Source organism: Diadema setosum, chromosome 1, assembly GCF_964275005.1.
Source record: "Diadema setosum chromosome 1, eeDiaSeto1, whole genome shotgun sequence".
Classification (NCBI taxonomy): domain Eukaryota; kingdom Metazoa; phylum Echinodermata; class Echinoidea; order Diadematoida; family Diadematidae; genus Diadema; species Diadema setosum.
The window spans coordinates 5,071,123-5,092,973 of NC_092685.1; the positions used below are offsets into that span (position 1 = coordinate 5,071,123).

At 37.5% G+C, this 21,851-nt stretch overlaps 1 protein-coding gene across 2 annotated transcripts in view; it reads right to left on the bottom strand.

Moving 5' to 3' along the window:
* Positions 1-21,851, bottom strand: part of LOC140233466 (uncharacterized) — a 38,397-nt gene that overhangs the window by 14,371 nt on the left and 2,175 nt on the right. Inside the window, exons 2-13 of one of the 2 annotated variants that reach the window (XM_072313596.1) lie at positions 21,440-21,550; positions 19,205-19,267; positions 12,643-12,736; positions 9,109-9,188; positions 8,393-8,493; positions 7,310-7,466; positions 6,734-6,816; positions 5,447-5,529; positions 3,384-3,578; positions 2,390-2,582; positions 1,848-2,049; positions 272-840 (exon numbers count right to left, since the gene is read on the bottom strand). In XM_072313596.1, the coding sequence (XP_072169697.1) occupies positions 272-840; positions 1,848-2,049; positions 2,390-2,582; positions 3,384-3,578; positions 5,447-5,529; positions 6,734-6,816; positions 7,310-7,466; positions 8,393-8,493; positions 9,109-9,188; positions 12,643-12,736; positions 19,205-19,267; positions 21,440-21,550 (1,931 nt within the window). Of the gene's footprint in view, positions 1-271; positions 841-1,847; positions 2,050-2,389; positions 2,583-3,383; positions 3,579-5,446; positions 5,530-6,733; positions 6,817-7,309; positions 7,470-8,392; positions 8,494-9,108; positions 9,189-12,642; positions 12,737-19,204; positions 19,268-21,439; positions 21,551-21,851 lie in introns of both variants that reach the window. The other variant, XM_072313589.1, reaches the window with a different exon arrangement.

The window sequence follows — 21,851 nt, forward strand, 5'->3', positions numbered from 1 at the left end:
ACTGACACATGAGGATTGTGTAAGTAATATTTTTGTTTCAATCTTCGCTGCCTCATCCGATAAATCAATAGCCCATTAAAAAGAATACAGGTAAAGTTGATATGATCAAACGAAAAAGATAAAGCTATTACAACAGAAATGTTACCAACTGTAAATCAAGAAGACATACCATCAAGTGGTTTCTCTTTATGTACTCAACAATCATGAAATTGATATCTACTAATTCTTGAAACGACTGTCAAGGAATGAATAAAAAACTGCAGAAACTTACATTTCTGGAGCATCATCCTTGCCGTCATCCTTGGAACTCCCTTTGGACTTTCCCTTCTTGTCCTTTCCTTTGGCACCACCTCCCTTTTCTTTGCTCGTCGTGTCAGTAGACTTGCCCTTGTCGTCCTTTGGTTTGTCTTTTCCTTTCTCCTCTTTTGGTTTCTCCTTGCCCTTCTCTTCCTTCACCTTCTCTTTGGTCTTATCCTCCTTGGGTTTCTCCTTCACTTTATCCTCTTTTGCTTTCTCCCTTGTCTTCTCTTCCTTGACCTTTTCCTTGCCTTTCTCCTCCTTTGATCTGTCTTTACCTTTCGCGTCTGTCTTTGGTTTGTCTTTCCCCTCGCTCTCCTTTTCATCGGTCACTTTCTCCTTGGCAGCACTATCTTCCTTTGGCTTATCCTTGCTTTTGGGATCCTTGGCAGACTTCCTGGTGCCCTTCTTGTCCTCCCGGTCCGAGGTGTCTTTCTCTTCCTTCTCCTGTTCCTTGGCCCGTGCCTTGGCCTCCCTGGTTTCCCGCTTGCTCTCTTCCGGCTCTGCCTGCTTGCCTGAGTCTTCCCCCTTTTTCCTCGTCACCTGGAAAAATAAATGTCGGAATGAATTTGTCACTATGACACTGTCATGGTGACTCATACTCAGGTGCTTATGTTTATTTGCCTTTGTTGTTTTATTGACTTTTGCAAATCACAAATCATTCATTTTAACTGATACCGAAATTATCTCTGACATGAAGGCATGCTATAAAACAAAAACAAAAAATCAAAAAGAAATACACGAAGAGAGGTTTGAATGCATGGTTTATAAAATCCATTTACATCACTTCAACAATTTCTCAATTAAAGTTAATAGTAATGACCCTTTCTTGGCCATTATGCTTAAACATTATCATGAGGAGATTGTAGTAAAATACTAATAGCTCAAAATAATCATTTGAGGTGCTCAATGCATCTCAAATTTCATGCTGATATCAATGACATTCAAAATAGCATTCTTTTTTTATCAATGCACTGAGTGCAATTTCGCACTTTAATAGGATTTTCACCTCCAACAATTATCTTTTTCTAATAACAACTTGCTTGTAATTTTGTTCTTTAATTTCATTTATATTTCATATTCATTCATTTTTCAGTTTATCTTTTTTTTCTATGGGGGGGGGGGGCGGGGATAGTTGGACTGGGAGAGGGGAGGAGGAGGGCGGATTGGTGGAACAGATGACATGCAATCCAGAAATGAATGGTGACTTGTATTCTAGCATTCTAGCTACAGAGATCATTAATGGTTCAATTCTTGACAAATTCTCTAATATGGTGACACAATATTTGCTCCAGCGACAAATACTCCAGTCTTATTTTCTCCAAGGACTTAGGGTTAGGGTTAGGATTGTAATCTATAGGGTTTTAGGTTTAGTTTGATGTGAGGGTAAGGATTAGGGTTATGTTTGTGGGTAGAATGTATGCTCGGCTTAGCCTGCATAAATTTCATGGGAGCTATTGTCGCAGGAGCATATGTCATGGAACCCTCCAACACATTAATTTGAAAGGAATTGAGGAAATTTAGGACTTCTTTTGTTTTGTTCAACTCACTCTTTTCTTCGAAGGAGACACATCTTCCTCCTCCTCTTCCGCATCGCTTGCCTCATCTTTTGCCTCCTGTTTTGCAGGTGATCTTTGCTTGAAGGTTGGCGGTGTTATCCAACCCCGGTCAAACGACCTCCTCCGTGTGCGTGTAAAGATTCGCGGTGCTGGGCCCATTTTCCTGTTGAATTCCTCGAAAGCAAAAAGGTACCTGCAAATGCAAAAGGAGGATCATGTTTCACTGTTGGAAACTGATTTTGAGCCTTCACCAGATAGAACTTTGCTGTCAGCCAACTCATACTAACTGGAATTACATATTGTTAAACTGTCAGTTGGTCAGTTACTGTTAATCATGACTTGTTTATGACACGAATCCCTACGACATTACCACAAGAGGGTACCACGGTCAAGAAAGGAGTATGACGTTTTCATCATTATCATTAACAAATTCAGTCTGTATTTTGTGGACTATCATCTAAATATTTTCAAACACTGAAATGAAAAAAAAGGCAAAACAGAAAACAAAAAGTCACACAAGAAAAGAACCTCACTTGTTGTAAGCAGTGTGGATGTTGTACGTCTGTGGGCTGGCTGACACTGGGATGCCCATCTTGGTCATTATGTGGGCCCACACCTGCCGGTCGGTGACCTTGCGACATCCACCTTGGTCCTGGACAAGCTTGTAGAGCTTGTAGAGGTTGAGATCTCGGAATCCGAGAACTGGCGGCTTGTTGATGGGAGTGCCTAGATTGGGAAAGGGTACACAGCTTTGACATCAGATACTTTCTAGCCAAAGGGCAGAATTCTGTACTGATTCTGTGCAGTTTATCTGTGTATGATCTCACACTTGCTCTCAGAGCGTAAGAAGACTGTTAAAACTAGTACTCTATTCTACTTAAATATATGCAACTCATGGGCTAGCTTTGCTTCATGAAAGATTTCTGCTCTAGACATACCTCTTTTAAAAACTGGAGGACAACTGAGCCCATCTCACTCATCAAATGTAAATTGCTGCAATAAAGATCCACAAGACTGAAACATGGAATCACTGTAAAAGTATATATTTTTGCACGAGCAATTTTTCGGGTTCTTCCAAGTAAGATGAATTATGTGTGTTTTTAATTTCACAGAATCAAGCCAGTGCATAGTGGTTCATACAACAGACAAAAATAGTTGCGCGCTTTTATTCTTGCGCTAGCTTCTGGTAGTGCGAAATGCGCAAATATTTCCACTTTTTCAGTAACTTGTGTTTTATATACGCTACAGTTGCTGGAAATGGCAACATTAAATGCAACTTGAAATGGCTCTTCCCTCTTACCCCATTTGTCAAATCGTCAACCATAATAAAAATTCTATGACTTCTTGACTGCATTTTGAATCTTAACAGGCTTTGTATGTTGCTTGAAGTTAAAGCCGGTGGTGTGGTATTATTTGAACCGAATTTTGTCTGGTTGACGATGATCAGCCGAATTCACGGCAGCATTCACTCCTGATGGAACGTAGTCTGTAAGAAGCCATCCCAACTTGTCCCGGACTTTTGCTCACCTCTCTCCTCCATGAACTTGTGTAGGGATGCCAGCCAGGCATCCTTCTCCATGTCGTACTCATCATCTGAGGAGTCCTCACTGGTGTCTTCTGTTGCTTCGGTGCTTCCCTGCTTGCCCTTCTTCCGCAGCATGTCCATGTCCCAGTTGGACGGCAGCTGACCGGTGTCGATGAAGGTCACTGCTTTCTCTGTGGCTGAAATAAGAGCAATAGAGGTGGTACAAGGCTGTGCATTTTTCTCCAGTAATTTCAACATAAGAGAGCATTTCCTCTTAACCCAGGTGAACAGATGGGATATTGGCAATGCTGGAATGGCAATAGTGGCACTGCATTCTGAGAGCACGGTCCTAACATCTAGGCGACTATCCTGCCATGCTCTTGTGCTGCCTGTTCCTTTCATTTTCCTTGGCATGCTTATAAGCACCTTCCAGTAGCCCATACAAAACCACTGAAAGTGAATAAGCCATTATAGCCATTAACCTGATTGTTGTGATGCTTATCAAAGAAGGCATGAGAAAAAAGGATACATTCAGTGATATTTGGTGAAATATCTCTTAGTAGTTTCCAAATGAGGGATTGTGCCTTGCCATATAACAGCTCCCATTTATACGGAGTCCTAAAGTGGTTGCAAATAATAATGGCTATCGATACACATTACATGCATCACAGTCTCTTTTCATGACCATTAAAAATTTGATAATGATAATGCATCCAGATCTTGCTGTAAGGAGAGGTATAAAGACTCTCTTCATACCACGAACACTCAAATGGAACAAATTAATTTTTTTCTCTCAACAAACTAGGTAGCATCATTGATTCAACATTTTGATTGGCTCTGAATATGTGGATGGACTATCCTGCTTATCACTTATCGCCACACTGTAGATAACACATACAAACAGGGAAAAAATGGAGAAAAAATCTCTACAAAGAAACAAGTCCCAATAAAAGGTTGGATTCCTGCACATTTAACCCTATTCTAACTGGGCTATTTGAGACCAAGTTTTTACTGGGGTGGGGTGGGGGGGGGGGGGGGGGTGTGGTGGTGTCAATTTGACCCCCCTTCAGATCTTGGCCGCCGATTGCGCGATCGCCGCAAAATTTTGCCTGAACATAGAGACGGATGTTAACTACAAGATTACGTGGTCATACAATAGAAAAATGTTGATTTCATATTTTTTAATTAATTAATTATGCAAATTAATGCATGAAATCATATTTTCACCTATAACTCCATCACAAAGACTTAAGGATTATTAAATTTTTTGTGTCAGAGTTCCTCAAGACACATTAAACAATTTTCTTGTAAAAAAAGAGTGCAATCAAAATCATTTTCTTTTGTTTTTTAGTGTTTTGTTAATTTCTTATGTATTTTATTGCTTTTTCGATCTTTTGTTTTCTATTGTTTTTTGCCAAAATTTGTTGGAGGCACTTTTTCAAGCTTATCTACATAAGAATTGATTTATTTCAATGGTTAAAAGTTCAAATAATCTAATTTATATCAATTAAACAAAAAAACACAGTTTGCATTGGATTTGCACACGAAATCATGAATTCGGGTTGACATGCATATGCAAAACATTGCATAACTTCAGAACGGTGTACCCGGACGTCGCAAATTTGGTCTCAAAATATGCGGGAGACTTCACTGAAAAAAGTCATGAAACGATGCGGCAAAATCTTTGCGCGTTGCGGAATCGTGGCACAAAACGTCGAGGGGGGGGGGTCAATTTGACCCCCCCAGTTAGAATAGGGTTAAAGCATATGAGCTGATTGTTCTCACACATACTCACAAACTATATCACAGCCCATCATTCTCACGAATTGTTAAACTTTAGAACAATGACTTATCAAAGGCTCTACAGCTACCCCCCCCCCCCCCAAATACAAAACCACTTCCTAAATTTGAGCTACAGGCCAAGTATTCTTCTATATTGGCACAGGAAGTGTGAATTTAACCCATAGCATAGATAAGAGGTCGCAACCACAATCTAAATATACACAAATTCTAAGAAGACATGCTACTGTTTTATTCTTGCATCCAGCTAAGGTGATATGCTTACCAGTTTTCAGAGAGCTGACATCCCCCTTGTACACATGGTCCTTGGATAAAAACGGTTTTCTGCTGGACTTTGAGACAGTGTAGCTGAAATTGTTGGAAGTTAGAACAAGGAAAAGTAGAAATTACGTGGTGTGAATATATGTCCCCGCCGGAAGTAGCATTTAGTAGCAAATGTACAATACAGGTCAAAAATCAAGGTCAAAGGTCAAAGAAGTCAAAGGTCAAAATTCTGTGTAGAAGTTTTAAAGCCCTCACCTAATGCCATCACATAAAGCAAACAGAATCGAAATCGGGTTAGAAATGGCGAAGGAGTAGTATTTTGTAGCAAAATGTACAATACAGGTCAAAAATCAAGGTCAAAGGTCAAAGAAGTCAAAGGTCAAAATTCTGTGTATAAGTTTTGAAGCCCTCACCTAGTGCCCTCACATAAAGCAAACGGAATCGAAATCGGGTTGGAAATGGCGAAGGAGTAGCATTTTGTAGCCAATGTACAATATAGGTCAAAAATCAAGGTCAAAGGTCAAAGAAGTCAAAGGTCAAAATTCTGTGTAGAAGTTTTGAAGCCCTCACCTAGTGCCATCACATAAAGCAAACGGAATCAAAATCGGGTTAGAAATGGCGAAGGAGTAGCATTTTGAAGCAAAATGTACAATATAGGTCAAAGGTCAAGGTCAAAGGTCACAACTGAAATTTTGTGTAGAAGTTTCAAAGCTCCCATGCAGTGCTATCATATAAAGCAGACAGAATCAAAATCGGCTCATAAATGAAAGAGAAGTAGCAAATTGAACATTTTGATCACACACGGACGCACAGACGGACGGACACACGGACACACACACACGTACGGAGCCCGTTTCATAGTCCCCTGCTCGAACTCGTTCGGCGGGGACAAAAACAGAAATAGACCGTACAACTTCATATACGATACAACACACAATACATTTTGAATGTAATAATAAACAATAAAAGAATAAATAGTTATACTATAACACATATATACCAAATTCGAGTGATGATGAACTTTCATACTTTCAGGCTTTTTGTGTTTATCATCTATAATCAAACTGACAGAAAAGTTGAAACAAAGAAAAACAACATGAAAGCTTGATTGAATAAATTCCACAATTTGAAGTCATACAGTTTCAACAAGTCATATTTTCTACACCAGTCATTGTTCTTCCAATTTCCATGCTTAAAATACTCTAAATTCTTCATTCTCCATGGGAGCTTTCATTTCTAGATGCAAGCTTTTTTTTTTTTTTTTTTTTTGTAAAAAGATTCCACTTACAATTTATTGTCCTTGAATGAGCGGACAACAATTTGGTCCTTCCCTCGAGTCTGGACATCCTTAGTGCAGCTTGGATCCACCACCTTGAAAAGACAGAAAGTAAACACGAGCATAAGTCTTACCCAGTGTCCCATAGTCCTGTAAAATTATTTTTATCAAATCCGCTTACAAAGTCATCCAATGTACTGGTTAATTCATATTTGTTAGAGATGTTACCAAGGAACTGAAAGTGGAAATGCAAAATGTCATATATAATAGAATACCAATTCCCAAAACGCCATAACTACAGTTTCACCTTTCTTGCTGGTAATGTTACATAACCATTATATCTTTGGGCCTCAGAGAACGAGATATTCTCTCTGTACAATTGCCATGGCAACAAGCTGAAATTCTGAGAGCTGACTGGTTACTGAAGAAAAAAAAAGTTTTACAGCATATTATCATTGAATTATGAATCTAGTTCAATAGAGCTGAGAAGAAAAAAAAAAAATCTGTTTCCAACAACATACTGATCGGCTTAGCTAGATGAACTCAAGTAAACCTTGGAGAGACTACCAATGTGAATTCGATGCTTACCAGGGCAGGAAAGGAGGAATTCTTGCGTTTTTCATTCATTTCGACAATGACCACCTTGCCCACAGCATCCTCTGGCTCATCCTTGGGCTGTTTCTTTGGTGAAGAGTCACTGTCACTGTCCTCTTCATCCTCCTCCTCCTCTTCATCATCTTCGCTTCTGCTGGAAAGTGAACATGTACAATACAAATCATACATTTTAAAAAAACTCATTTGCCCACAAAATATATGCCTGCTTGTTGATGCTGTGTTATTCGCAGTTTGTTGTGTCTTAAAGAATAGTTGAGCATTGCCGACTGAGCTGTGAGATTACATTCAAATGCATAAAAAAAAAAAAAAACTCCAGCATACCAAAATGTTTTTGGGGAATTTTGCTATCATTATCAAGAGATTAAAGGCATAATTTCCCATTTGGAGATGAAACCAAGACCCAGCATTAGTGCTTTAAAATAGTTCTAAAATGTGAGTTAGGGATAGAAACAACCACTGTCAAAATTTGAATCCGTACAATCGATGTTAAGTATTGTTAAATACACAAAATGTGAACAATAACTATAATAAGAATGCTTCAAGATTAAGCCGTGTACAGTTATGGTTTATTGAGAAAAATGCTGATATCTCCTTATATTTTAGGCTTTGTTACAAAAATTTCATATGGTAGGATGTTTTGTGATGCAACAGACCTACACATATGCATCAAATGTGATATCTTGAACATTTTTGAAATCACTGTTCCCAAAGGTAAACTGGACCTTTAATGAACACATTGTACTATGCCAATAAATTGTTCACTAAATGGTACATTCTGTCACTACTGTTTATTAAGGATAACACTCTTTATGGTGATTCTCTTCACTCTTTTTTTTTGTTTGTTTAAGCATTTAGTGATTATTTTTCATAGCTTTAAATGTTGCTCAGATTTTTCAAGCTGAACATGGTTAAACAATTATTCCAAATATTAAAGTTCCCACTTGAGTACAGTTTTCACTTCTTACCAATTTTTTGTTAGTGCATATCTTTAAACTTTGAAGCAGAATACTCACACATTCTGACATCAAGAAAACTGTAAGCATAATAAAGACTTACTGGGAGCGATTACTTGTTCGCCGTTTCCTCCTCATCTTCTTAGTGTTCACAACGGGTGTGCCAAAGTTTTCAGGGTCGGTCAACGGCAAGTGATCCAGTGTCTACACGGAAAGAGCAGTTTGTGAGTGAAAATATAGAAGTGAGGAGCATACAGAAGGAAATACACAAACATATCTTCAAATACATGTATGAAGATACACTGGGTATATTTGTTTACTGGAGAAAGAGACAAATATCATACAGTTCCCTATTTTGTGACCTAATTTTCCCACACCTACTAAGCACTACTTTCCTGTACATATTTGGATCTACTTTCTGAATTTTGCAAATCTGTGAGCATAATCCACCATGTCAGTTTGCAGAAAAAATGTTTGATGTTGGGAACTACATTTTCTGTTACGAAAAAATAAGTAATTTTCTGATATAAATTCTCTGAAATATTAAGTGACTGCATATGGAATGAACAAGAAAATTTGATGTTATAAAATGATGAGAAGTATGCTACTTAGCATATCAAGATCACTGCGGAAGTTTATCATACAATTCAAAATGATTGCTTTTGTTAACTCCTTTCATATGCAATTATGCAAAATATCAAATAATGTAAAATGCTTACCACCTTTACAAAAAAGCAATTGTCATGTTCACAAAAAAAAAAAAAATGCTCTGCAGATAAGTTTGTACAAGTGCTACAAAAATGACCTCTTTATTCTTACTTCACTTTCATGGAAGTGCTTCTCTCCTTGCAAACACAGAAGGGTTCTTCTGAGTGTCTTTTCGTCTCCATCGTCAAAAACTGTGAAGTAAGGGCATAAAAATGAGAAAAAATATTGCATTCACTACATTCTGCACGATAACATAAACATTCTCATACATTTACACAATCACACCTACTGTAAAACCAAAAACCTTCACGAATTGAAGCAGGGGGCTTTTTTGTGCCATGAAACTTTCACGAACTGCTGACCAATAAAATATTATGAGTAAAATACTACATGTACTACCATTAGTAATACAGGGATATGTTGAACTTTCGCATGCATTTTACTTTCGCGAATCTTGGCTCCTCACAAAAGTTTCATGAACACAAAAATTTCTGGTTTTACAGTATTCATAAGAAAAGAATAAAATCACGTCCAAGGGTTGTAATAATTAAGAATAAAAGTGGGGGAAGAAAAAAAATTCCTCTTTTAAAAGAAAATTATGCAAATTCTTATTCTAGTTTAAATTGAGAAAATTGCTCACTTTTTGCATATCAAATATGCTAAGTAAATTACATTCTAAAGGAGAGAAATAACTTAAGCTTTAAAACCATTTTTTCTTACTTTGGCAAAAGAAAAACAACAAGAGACCAAGAGGGTCACACACTAAAATGAATATTGCAAGTTTATCTTCCACGCATTCTGACAGACTATTACTTTAAAGGAATATAGCAAACTTGGAGAGCCTCCAGGGGGCATGGTGTCAAGTTGTAGTTTGCATAAAATGTGACCATGTGTCCAAAAAAAAAAAAAAAAAAAAAAATGAAATGCGAAATCTGGCTCCCAACCTTCAACAAACTCGAAAGTAAATGAAAAATCCATTTACTCAGAGGATTTCTTATTTACCAGATTTTTAAAAAATATTCTCTAATTTGGGAATAATATCAAAAGTAAAAATAAACCCTAGTGATAATACCAGCTGAGCATGATAAAAATTTGACCATGCAGTTTCAAGGAGAAACTGAAAATGTGTAAATTAGCCCCTAATTTGGATCCCCCCCTCCCCCCTCCCCAAGATGGGCCCTAAGTGGGTGATAATAACTGCTAATTTTTGTGAACATTTGACATTGAGCCTTTTGCTCATCAAGTGGGCTAAGAAAAGATATAGAAATACAATACTGTATACACCATATGCTTCATGTTTTTTTTTTTGTTTTTTTTTTTGTGTGTGTTTTTTACTTTGATTTCATAAGCTGACTGTATTTGTGATGTCTACAACCTGCCATACCTGAACTGACTTTATGTTCCCTAGATGTATGGCGTCTCCAGAAGGTGGTAGCTATGAATTGCATTTGCCACTTTTGATTTACAATATTCAAAATATTATATTTTCTTCCAAGTACTGCCTGTACAAGTACAAGACGGGGAAAATACAATGAGAAGTAAAGAACTACTTGAGGTCCTTTAGTGTGCAAATGTAGGCAATGCATAATTCATTTTGGAGGCATCATTTACTAATAAACAATGAAATTAATCTTTCAGCTGACTAAGGACTCTGTTGCATAAACAGATGCAATCAAACGGAAGTCAGAAAACCAAACATAGGCCTGGTATCAGCCAATGAGAATACAGTATTCACAGACTTACATTTGATTTTCAGATGTAAATTTGATCTCAGCTTTTATGCAACAGGACCCTGACTTTACAAAGTGTCTTACATTATGTATGTTCTATAATATTTCATCACGGTCTTCACGCATTTCAGAGAGTTAAAGGTGCATGGTCCCGGTGTTTTAGTCAAATGCGTACGCGGACGCACGTTTCCTATAGAGACCTACGCTATCGACTCCTCTTTAGCGCTTACGCTTTGGCCCACTTCCCCCGAGTCCGAAGAAGTCCGATCCACTGTAGTCAGTGGTCCGATCACAGTTCGGCTCATGATTCAGCTGAGGGGGATGACAGCTTTAGCAAACTTCTTTTGTGATGTCATAATAACAAGCACATGCACGCACCCTGGCATTACTACAGACTGCGCGATGCGCAGAGAAGACAACGAAGGCAACGTTACTTAGCAACACCTACGCACTTTACTCTTGATGACAGCTCAACTTCGGTAATCTTTGTATCAATGCTAACGGTGATCGGCAGTATCATCAACAGCGCCTTCTACACTACCGGGACTATGCCCCTTTAAAGCCCAAACAAAGTTCTGGTACGCCTGCAAAAGTTGTCAAATTTTGCTCCAAAATGTGAACGTATGCCTAGGAAATGTGCGGAATAACGCTGTAATAACAAGATATTTGATGGGTAACGACGAAAATGGGAAATATTAACCAAAAACGTTCAGTCTCAGAACTTACCCGAACGGGGTCGGGCTAGACTCGGGCTCGGGGATAACTCGGCCTCGCTTTGCTTGACGGCGGGATGAGTTGTATTGGTTGTCCCTCTGGATTGTACAGCGTTGTACTATGCATATGGGAGCGCCCTGTATAAACTACATTGTAGCGTTCTGGCTACTCGCAGTAATGGTCCGAGTTGTTACAACGCGCGCATCAAAAACCTCTTTGGCGCGCATGCAAAATTAGTGTGCGCCTCTCAAGCACCTCTAAAAACAATCAAAGATGCTTGATAAACAACAGCAAAAACTTCAAAGACCACGCGTCTCAGCAACTGAGGTGATGTGCGTATACTATATAGGCTTGAGGACCGCGCGCTGTCCATTTGTTTTGTACAGGATTAGCACGCACTTTCCTGTCTGCTCATCAAGGCCTCGGTTGGTACCCGTAGTATAGAGTACTGATGAACATGGCGATCACGAACTGTGTGTAAATTGTCTGAAATAGGGTCGAGTTTTCCCTGAGACCGAGTTAGTCTGGAGCCTTCTGGAATAAAAGTCGGTCTACCGACTTTTATTATTTTTCTCAAATTACTCCAAAACGACTCATCATTCCGGCAAACCGCGTCAGCCAGGTAAGTTTCTTTGTAGACTCTTTCGATATATTGCAAGCAAATATGAAATTGTGCCAGACGGATTCTCAGGCCCTCACCAGAACTTTGTTTTCACTTTAATACTCATGGTTGGGGTCTGTTTTGATGTATTCTGTATTCTGTGTAAACTTGGAAGGTACTTTATTGCATTGGCACTGAATTGAAATTTGTGAAAGAAACTACCATGGATCTACAGTACCATCACACTGAATTTCAGTTTTTGCACTGATATCACAATAATTGAAGACCTTCAGTAAAGAAGAAATGCAATAGGTCTATACTGTACACCGGTATACATGTTTACATAAAATCAATTCCTCACAATGTTGATAACAAGGAGAACGAGGCAAACCAGTGAAAAGTACGGCCTACACAAGAAAACAGCCAAAAAATTACTGAGTAGGGGAAAAGGAGTCCAATCCAGTGCCAGTCCCCTCAATATTATACTTTGCCTTTAAACCCATGGGTACTTGCACACGCAATGCAGCAAATGCTTTCGCACCAAACATCGCACCCGGCACCCTGTTTGGGAAGGAAATGTCATCTTGCATCACGACTTACCAACAGTGTACAAGCTAGCATCTGTGAGCTTCATGATAGTTCCTTCTTCATACAAGCCATTTTCTGTCTGTTTAGCCTCTACCAAAGAGCCCACCTACAGGGGGAAAACAATGTCAAAAGATGTTTCAGAAAAAAAAAAAAAATCTCTCAAGACATGAAATGAAATGACAAATAATGTGTCATAAACTACAGGTGATGTTCCTTCTTGAGTCACAGCACATGACATATACATGCATTTTGGCTGCACCCACAGAAGCGACTGTTTGCATATTTGTGGTGCTTTACAAATTTCACAAAACAAAGGTGCTTTACAAATTTCACAAAACAAAGTACAAGTTAAATCACACTTCTTTCCGTACTTTATCTACTGAACTCTACTTTCATAGTACGAATTTGCAGTAGTCTATACTGTCCACACATTCTTGGCCCAGCATCCATAATACACACACACACACACACACACACACACACACACACACACACACACACACTCACACAGACATTACACCACTCCATGTATCCTACTTCATGTTCATATGTTTTCAGTAGTTAATGAGAATCAAAGATGACCCAGCACAAAACAGGGAAGATTGATAGCAACAGCTGCAGTGAACAGACATCTACAGCAGCATCATTCACGTTTCACTACCATGTGTCCTTTGAGTAACCCATCTCCCTAGAAAATACATCATTTGGCTTGACTTTGTCTCCATTTGCTTGACTTTGTCTCTATTTGCTAGAACATTGCACTAACACAAACTGAGGCATGTGCCTGCAGTGTGCACTGAGAATGAAGGTGGAAGTCTGCAAAGCCCACATCTTATACTGTATCTGAAAGACCTGTTACAGTACTGTATGTGAAAGAGATATTTTGTGATGATTTATACAATTAGCAGAAAGTTCAAAGACAGGTTGATGCATGTTGGATGTGACAGTCAAGGTTAAATGTGAATAGGGCTTGAGATTTAGAGGATCTAACATCATATTAGTTTTCAGGCATTTGAAAGAGCTGCAATATTGCAGTAAATGTAACACATCCATTGTTATTTGAGGGGAGGACCCAAGTTAAGAGTTAGTCTTAATGGTTGATTACACCAGGCCCCACGATAATCACAGTCACTCGGGCCTGAAAAGTCAACATGAAATTCCAAAATGAATGTGTGAATTAAATTTAAACCCATTTTCTCCCACAAGAAATTATACTATGTATTATTCAGGATGCTACATATGTACAAACCTGTACTTGCATGATTGCTCAAGGCAACCAAATCTCCCTTTTGAGCAAGTAAAGTGAATGGGCACTTGCCTGTTAGATGCATGTGCCCTTGCCCAAATGCCCTTTCACAAAGTTTCAGGTACCGTACATAGGACACGTTTCTTTGGTTATGGATGGTTAATGTAAATGGGTAATTCCATGAAGTTGGGGCAGTGTCCATGTAGCATCGTGATATTTGAAAAATACATTTCAGCATAACTCAATATTAATTATGCTATACATTTATTGCTAGTAGGCTTTACATTTGCATTGAGGCCACACATTTTCTTGGAAACTTTGTGCCATTCAGACTCAATTTTGATGAAGTTATTAAACAATATGTAACGGTGTCCTGTAGCATCGTGACGTGTCCATGTAGCATCGTGATATTTTAAAATTTGGTCTTAAGAGACAAATTATGGCAATCAGCTTGACCAAAATTTGATGTAATATGCATATTTACTAGATTAGTCAGGTAGCTAAATATCTCAAATTTCCTGTACAGAGTTTTCATTTTAAAAGAAAATTACAAAATGTATCACGATGCTACGCGGTGTCCTTTTTTGTTACATTTGGTGGACACCGCGTAGCATAGTGACATTTTTTGTAATTTTCTTGTAAAAGTAAGACTGTTGAATGGAGAGTAAAGATATTTAGCTATCTGACTAATTGAGTAATTATGCATATTATATCAAATTATGGTCAAGCTAATTGCATTAATTTGTCTTTTAGGACCAGATTTTAACTATCACGATGCTACATGGACACGTCACGATGCTACAGGACACCGTTACATTTTTTTAGAATAACTTCATCAAAATTGAGTCTGAATGGCACAAAATTTCCAGGAAAATGTATGGTCTCAATACAAATGTAAAGCCTATAAACAATATATGTATAGCATAATTAGTATTGAGTTATGCTAGAATGTAACACTTTGTGCCCCAACTTCATGGAATTACCCAAATGTGGGTCCAACCAAATCTCCCTTTTGAGCAAGTAAAGTGAATGGGCACTTGCCTGTTAGATGCATGTGCCCTTGCCCAAATGCCCTTTCACAAAGTTTCAGGTACCGTACATAGGACACGTTTCTTTGGTTATGGACGGTTTGTACTGTAGCACCCTGGCACTACCTGTCGCTAGCTATCATTCCTGATATTGTTTAGATGAAATTGGATAGCTTTGGATATTTCCTTGAATGACTCCAAATTAGTTGCTGCTCCTTGCCCTAAGAAGCAAACCTGAAGAATGTTAACTTTTATGCAGTATTTGGCTTGCGCACTTGGGACAACAACAGACTGCAAAAACAATACAACACACTTATTCATGTCCCATTTGTATCAAGTAGAGGCTTACCAAACAGGTTAGAAATTTGCTGTGACTGCAATAAAACACAAATTTATCTTTGCATCCCTGATCAAGAGCATGCCAAGTTCTTCAAACTTTCACTGATGTATTCTACTGATATTGATGCATATTAAAGGGATGGTACAGTATTGGTGGAGATGAAAATTGGGCTTTTACTTTTTTTCAAGATACATTGTACCAAGATAACACTTATGAAATAGTACAGAGCATACCATTTTAAGAGTCTGAATCAAAAGTTTATTTGATGAAAATCAGGTTTGGAATAGCTGAAACATCCAAAAACAAAGTAAAACAATACGATCATAATAAAATGTGGGTCCCACACTTTATTAGGATCACTCTGTTTGGGATATCTCAGCCATTTCAAAATCAGTTTTCATCAAATAAACGTTGAAATCCTCATGGAATTAATTACATGCTCTTTCATATTTCATAAGAGGTTTCTCACTGTCTCACCAAACAATGATAAAAAGCCGCAGTTAAAGGGTGTGTACAGTTCTGGTCGAGGTGAGGATTTAGCTTTTAACATTTTGCGAGATATTCAGAAACCACTCTATGAGATGTCAAAGAGCATGCAGTTCTAAGGGGTATCAAAAGTTTATTCGATGTAAATCGGCTTTGAAATGGCTGAGATATCCAAAAACAAGGTAAAACAAAGAGATCCTAATAAAGTTGTGGCATGTCGCCTTTTATTATTAGCACTTTTTTGGATATCTCAGCCATTTGAAAACCAATTTTCATCAAATAAACGTCAAATCCTTCTTAACATTATATGCTCTTTCATTTTTCATAAGAGGCTTTTCATTATCTCATTTAGGAATGTTCAAAACATGAATCCCACCTCAACCGGTACTGTACAGTCCCTTTAAGTTTTAACCAAAACTATACAATCTTTTTAAATGAACATGTCCTTTTAGTGACTCTTTTCTATATACAATGTATATATATATATATATATATATATATATATATATATATTATATATATATATATATATATATATTTTTTTTTTTTTTTTGGGGGGGGGGGAGTTGTTAAATGCGTAGCATGGTTTAGGGATTTAGTACAAATTTTGTTGGCACTAAAACTTGGTGGAGTGGTTTTTGTCAAATAACAGAGAAATAAAATCACTCTGTCTATTGATTATTTCAAAGAGAAATTTCTCATCTCATTCTATAGTACAGTTGAACCTCTCGTATCCGGACAAGTCGGGACCGGGGCTCATCCGGATAAGGGATTTGGCCGGATATGGGAGACTCAATGCTTTATACATGTACATACACAATGGACTGATGTAGCCCATTGTAGTACCACATGTAGTAATGTGTATACTGCAACCTTTTCATTGTTACACTCAGTAACAGACCCCAAAATAGAGGTTTGTGTTTGCAAGAATGAAATCATTTTCTTTTATAAATTCTTGGGATGATTTACCTAAATAATTATTAAGAAATGTATCAAGTATAGTTATGTAATTCATGTGTGTCTGTGTAGGAGTTCTCATGGAGTTGGGAATCCCCCTTTCCTCCCGTAATTACAGTTTGTATAATAAAAAAAAAAAAAAAAACAGGCCAGATTGCGTCCGTATAATAGAGAGATCCGGATAAAGGGAGGCCGGATAATAGAGGTTCAACTGTATCTTCAAACACATTTTAATAAGTTCTGAAGACAGCAATTAATTGTAATATTCTAATGTAAACACAGAACAGTGCTATTTATGAACCATGGTTTAAGAGCATCTCTGCTTTCTAGTGAAAAGTCTTGGTCCATTTCATAATGGTTCTTTAAATCAATAGTGCATTTTACCTTGCCATAATTGAAGTAAGATTTATAATCTATGCTTCAATGTTTTGATTCTATCAAATAATTATTATACCAACTGAAATCCACAGGCATACTTGATGAATGAAGCAAAGTTGTCATTGTTTACTACATGTATGGCGTGTCATATTGCGCTGCCACACAGAAACTTCAGACAGCAGGCTTTTCAGATTCCAGTCCAACATTTTTTTCTTTCCCCCGCCCCCAATCATATTGCTATTTGCATGTCTTTTTGTATGCCAAATGAATCTAACAGTCTTCCCACTAAATCTACTATTTCTACTTCTGTTTTTACCACCACCACTACTACGACTAGTACTACGAAGTATGACAATTACTTCACTACAGCTAATATGAATACTGATAATTTCTATTATCAAGAAATGAAGAAAGAAAAAAATACAAACAATGAAGGAGACAAAAACCCATGCGCACATTTTAGTTGGACAAACTCCTATTACTATGGCTGGAAAACTGCCAGTTTCACTTTCCATATATGCAAGTCCTTTAATTGCTTCTTTCACGACTTATGCGATGCCTCTTATCTACATCTTACACTCAGTGAAAAATGACACCTGTTGCACGGTATAATCAATGTTTGCTGTGTTCCCAAACAAATCTGCAAAACTAATCACATCACAGATGCAAAATGTCTGTCCCTCTAAGATATGATGAAATATGTGACTTTGGGGTAATGCGATATTTTAGGCCTGTGAGGCACAAAAGGATAAGCTAAATTCTGTGAAAGTATGCTCAGAGACCTACAATAGACGACTTAAAAAACAACAACATTTTTCCTACTTTCTACGCAAAGAAGATACACAATAGAACTCAAATAACCTCTAAATGCAGCCATGGACATAGTGATACATAAACAAAGGTGTAACATTGTAGACACATTCAGGGGAATATGTGTATGTACCATACAAATGTACTCTATCAGACAGCAAATCACATTTGATGGTACATTGAGATATTTCTGCATTTGCACTTCCAAGGTAGAATAAGGTTTTCTCCCATTCTGCACCATGGGAAGAAAGAAGAAATTATGTCATTATTCACAATTGCATGTCTTCATGGTTGGTCCAGAGCATGAACATCTACAGTTCAACACTATTTTTCTCTGGTGGCCCTTGCCACTAAAATCTTTGAAACTAAAATTTTGGTGGCCCGAAAAAAGAAATGCAGTGGCCTGCAATAAAAGGAACCATAACAAACCACTTTTAATTTTCAGTACCTGATCAGGCCACCAAAGGATAATCTTTTGGAAATCTGGTGGCACCAATTCATTTTTAGCGGTCCAGGCCACCACTAATGTCAAGCCCTGTCATCGAGAATACGTACATGTACACTTGTACGATGCTACACTGTGCCTGTGAAAAGGGCAAACGAGTCACCTCTCCATATTTTGTACACGACCCCCTTTGACTTCAATGTATTCTGCTGTCAAGAAATGGTCGAACCCTTTTGACATATATTTTTAATATATCGAACATTAAAGGGACTGTACAGTACTGGTCGCAGTGGGGATTCATGTTTTTAACATTCCTAAGTGAGATAATGAGAAACCTCTTATGAAATATGAAAGAGCATGTAATTTTAAGAAGGATTCAATGTTTATTTGATGAAAATTGGTTTTCAAATGGCCGAGATTTCAAAAAAAAAAAAGTGATAATAATAAAAGACGACAGGCCACACCTTTTATTAGGATCTCTTTGTTTCACCTTGTTTTGGGATATCTCAGCCATTCAAAACCGGTTTTCATCAAACAAACTTTTGATACTCCTTAGAATTGCATGCTCTTTGACATCTCATAGAGTGGTTTCTGAATATCTCGCAAAACGTTAAAAGCTAAATCCTCACCTCAACCAGAACTGTACACACCCTTTAAGCATATTATACCTGAATGGTGTATCAAATATAAATCATAGCTTTACATTAAAATATCCATAGCATTGATACAAAAATAATTTCCATACAGATTATGTAAACTTGACAAACCATCCCCTCCCACACAAAAAAAAAACAAAAAACACATACACACAAAAAAAAGCAAAAGCAAAAAACAAACAAACAAACAAAACAAAACATAGCAGACAGCAGTGGGTAAATTCTTACCTTGAGTGTCCCTTTGATAAACTCATCATTCACAACACTATTTGTTCCACTCTTGAAGTTGATCTGCCAGAAAAAGAGTATAATGAGTACTGCATATTAATGACTATGGATGTAAAATATCAGCTCTCATTGTTCCATGGTACATGTTACATGAGTAAACTGCACATACATGAAGCACACTTCAAATAACCTACGAAATCAGAGATATGATTCAACTTTAGTTTGGATGGAAAATACTTGTTACCTACACATGTAATCCACACATACAACTACTAGATATCTAATTTTTACAGAAACTAACATTTCATCCCTTTTCAACACAAATACAAGAGCAAATACTCCTTATATCTACTGCATATTACGCTGTGAAAATTAACTTATTGGAGGCTTTTTTGGATTTCCCCCTTTATATCCACCTAATTAGGATTATGCAAGACAAAAAGCTGTTCAAATAAAAAACATCACAATTAAGGAACAAATTCATATGAGAGTTTCAACAATTTTAACACCTGTGCACGAAGCACAACTTAATATGACATCCTACGGACTGTCTCAAAAGATGTTATGTAAAGCGCAGAGACAATCTTTTAGATTAGCCTGCGGTATGATATAAATGGAAATTACCATTCAAAATAATCACTGCCATGTGACTACACATCATGCACAGTATTCCACACTTACTATGTTTTCAATATGGCTCAACTTCATTAATACTGCACTCACAGAGGAATTGACTTCCTCTGCAAGGTGGCATGTGCCAACATGTCCTAGCTATCACCTGAACAGATAACTGTTTTTGTTTTCTTTTCCTTCTTCTTTTCACTTGGGATAATTGTAATATGAGGCATTTCATGTACAAGGCAAAAGAGATTAACACTAGGAATATCACTGGTGGGTGACTATTACACACATATGGCAGCTGCTTTAAGCTACGCACAAGACTCTGTGTTATTTGACGCTTTCGCCTCTTCAGTCAACTCTTGCTTTTGTTTCACTGACTGTCATTTATGACACAAGACTCTTGGGTAACATGATTTTTCTGTCAACAGTACAGACATCTACCTTTGCCCAGAGCATCAAAGAATTAACCTTAATTCTTATAGTGTTAACCTTCAAACATTACCAAAATGCCCTGGCATGAAATAATTTCTATAAGTATAAAATAGACTCATTGTTCTTTTGGGGACCACACAAAATGCCTGTCTTGTAGAAGAAGTCTTCAAACCTTTAAAGAATTCTCACACAAACGTTAAAGACATTCACAAAACATATTCTCTTGCCCAAAAGGATGGCTAAATCAACAAGCACTACCTTTACATGCTAATTTGATAACAAATGCTGGCCATGGAATTCTTAAGTATGTTGCAAGGGGTAAACGTGGTGATGAGCTACATTGCTTCCATAAGTGGTCAAGAATGATGCCATCTTGTGTTGTATGCTGTTATCTATCAATAAAGACTGATGGGCCAATTTCTCCTTGTGTGAAAGTGATGTATTTATCAAATCGTCTATTTTCTCTTTCATTTTCATTTCCTTTGTCTCTTTGTAAAGATTATTGTTATTGATCAATGCTCTTGAAGCTTCATACTATTGTATGGGGACCTTTTGAAGATTACTCAATATTACAGGGTGGTCCATGAGAGGTTTAAACATGTCGCTGCAACATGTTCAAATTCTTGTGCAACATCCTCAAAAAGCCAGCAACATGCTCAAGAATTGGCAACAAGCTCAAAATAAAATGTATTCAAACATGTGAAAAACATGAGCAAAACATACGAATTATCAAACTATGTGGTACTTAGATATTTGTGTGCAAAATGTGAGAGAGAACATTGACTGTAAGCAGCCAAATGAGAGATAAGCTGCGGAATACTAGTATTACATACCACGTGCTCATGATGTGCACTCTGCGCACATACTATTTCAGCAATATTCTCTGACTCTGAGCTTGCAAAATGTCCAAATTTCAGTTGTGGACCACACTGTATCATACTCTGATCATATATCAACATCTTCACTGTAGGATCTGTGTGTGTTTGCCAATTAAGGGCCACAAACCAAAAGTTCTGATGATTGCTATACCTTTGCTGCTTATTTCTATGCCATTTAAGGATCGCTTCCTTTGGACTCATATCAAAGGGGGGAACTGATAGTCACTCCAGTGCTAAATTAAGTCTCCACCACCAAAAGGCTTTTAAAAATGAGATAAAAGAGCCACACAAAAGGTTCACGTACCTTGCATTTGACCAACTTCTTAACGACTTTGACCTTAGCCTCACAGAATGCTCCTCGGTACTTAGCACTAACAGCAGTGCCGACAGTCAGAAATGGTGGACCTTCTCCAGCCTACAAAATGTGAAGAGAATGAAAACATTTATCTGTCGATATATTCAAAACGCCTTAATTTTTGTTTGTCTATGGGCAAAATAATTACTTCATACATAATGTAGATTCTGCCGCAGCAACAGGTAATAGGCACTACTGCACATGTATCATCATATCCATGTCGATATATCATGATCTGCATTTCCAAATTGCATCAAAATCACCACAAAATACTAAATACCCGGTAGTTTATTTCCAATCACTCACATAAATTTGAGCTAAATCAGTCATGGGGAGAATCGCTATCAATGTTGATTTTCAT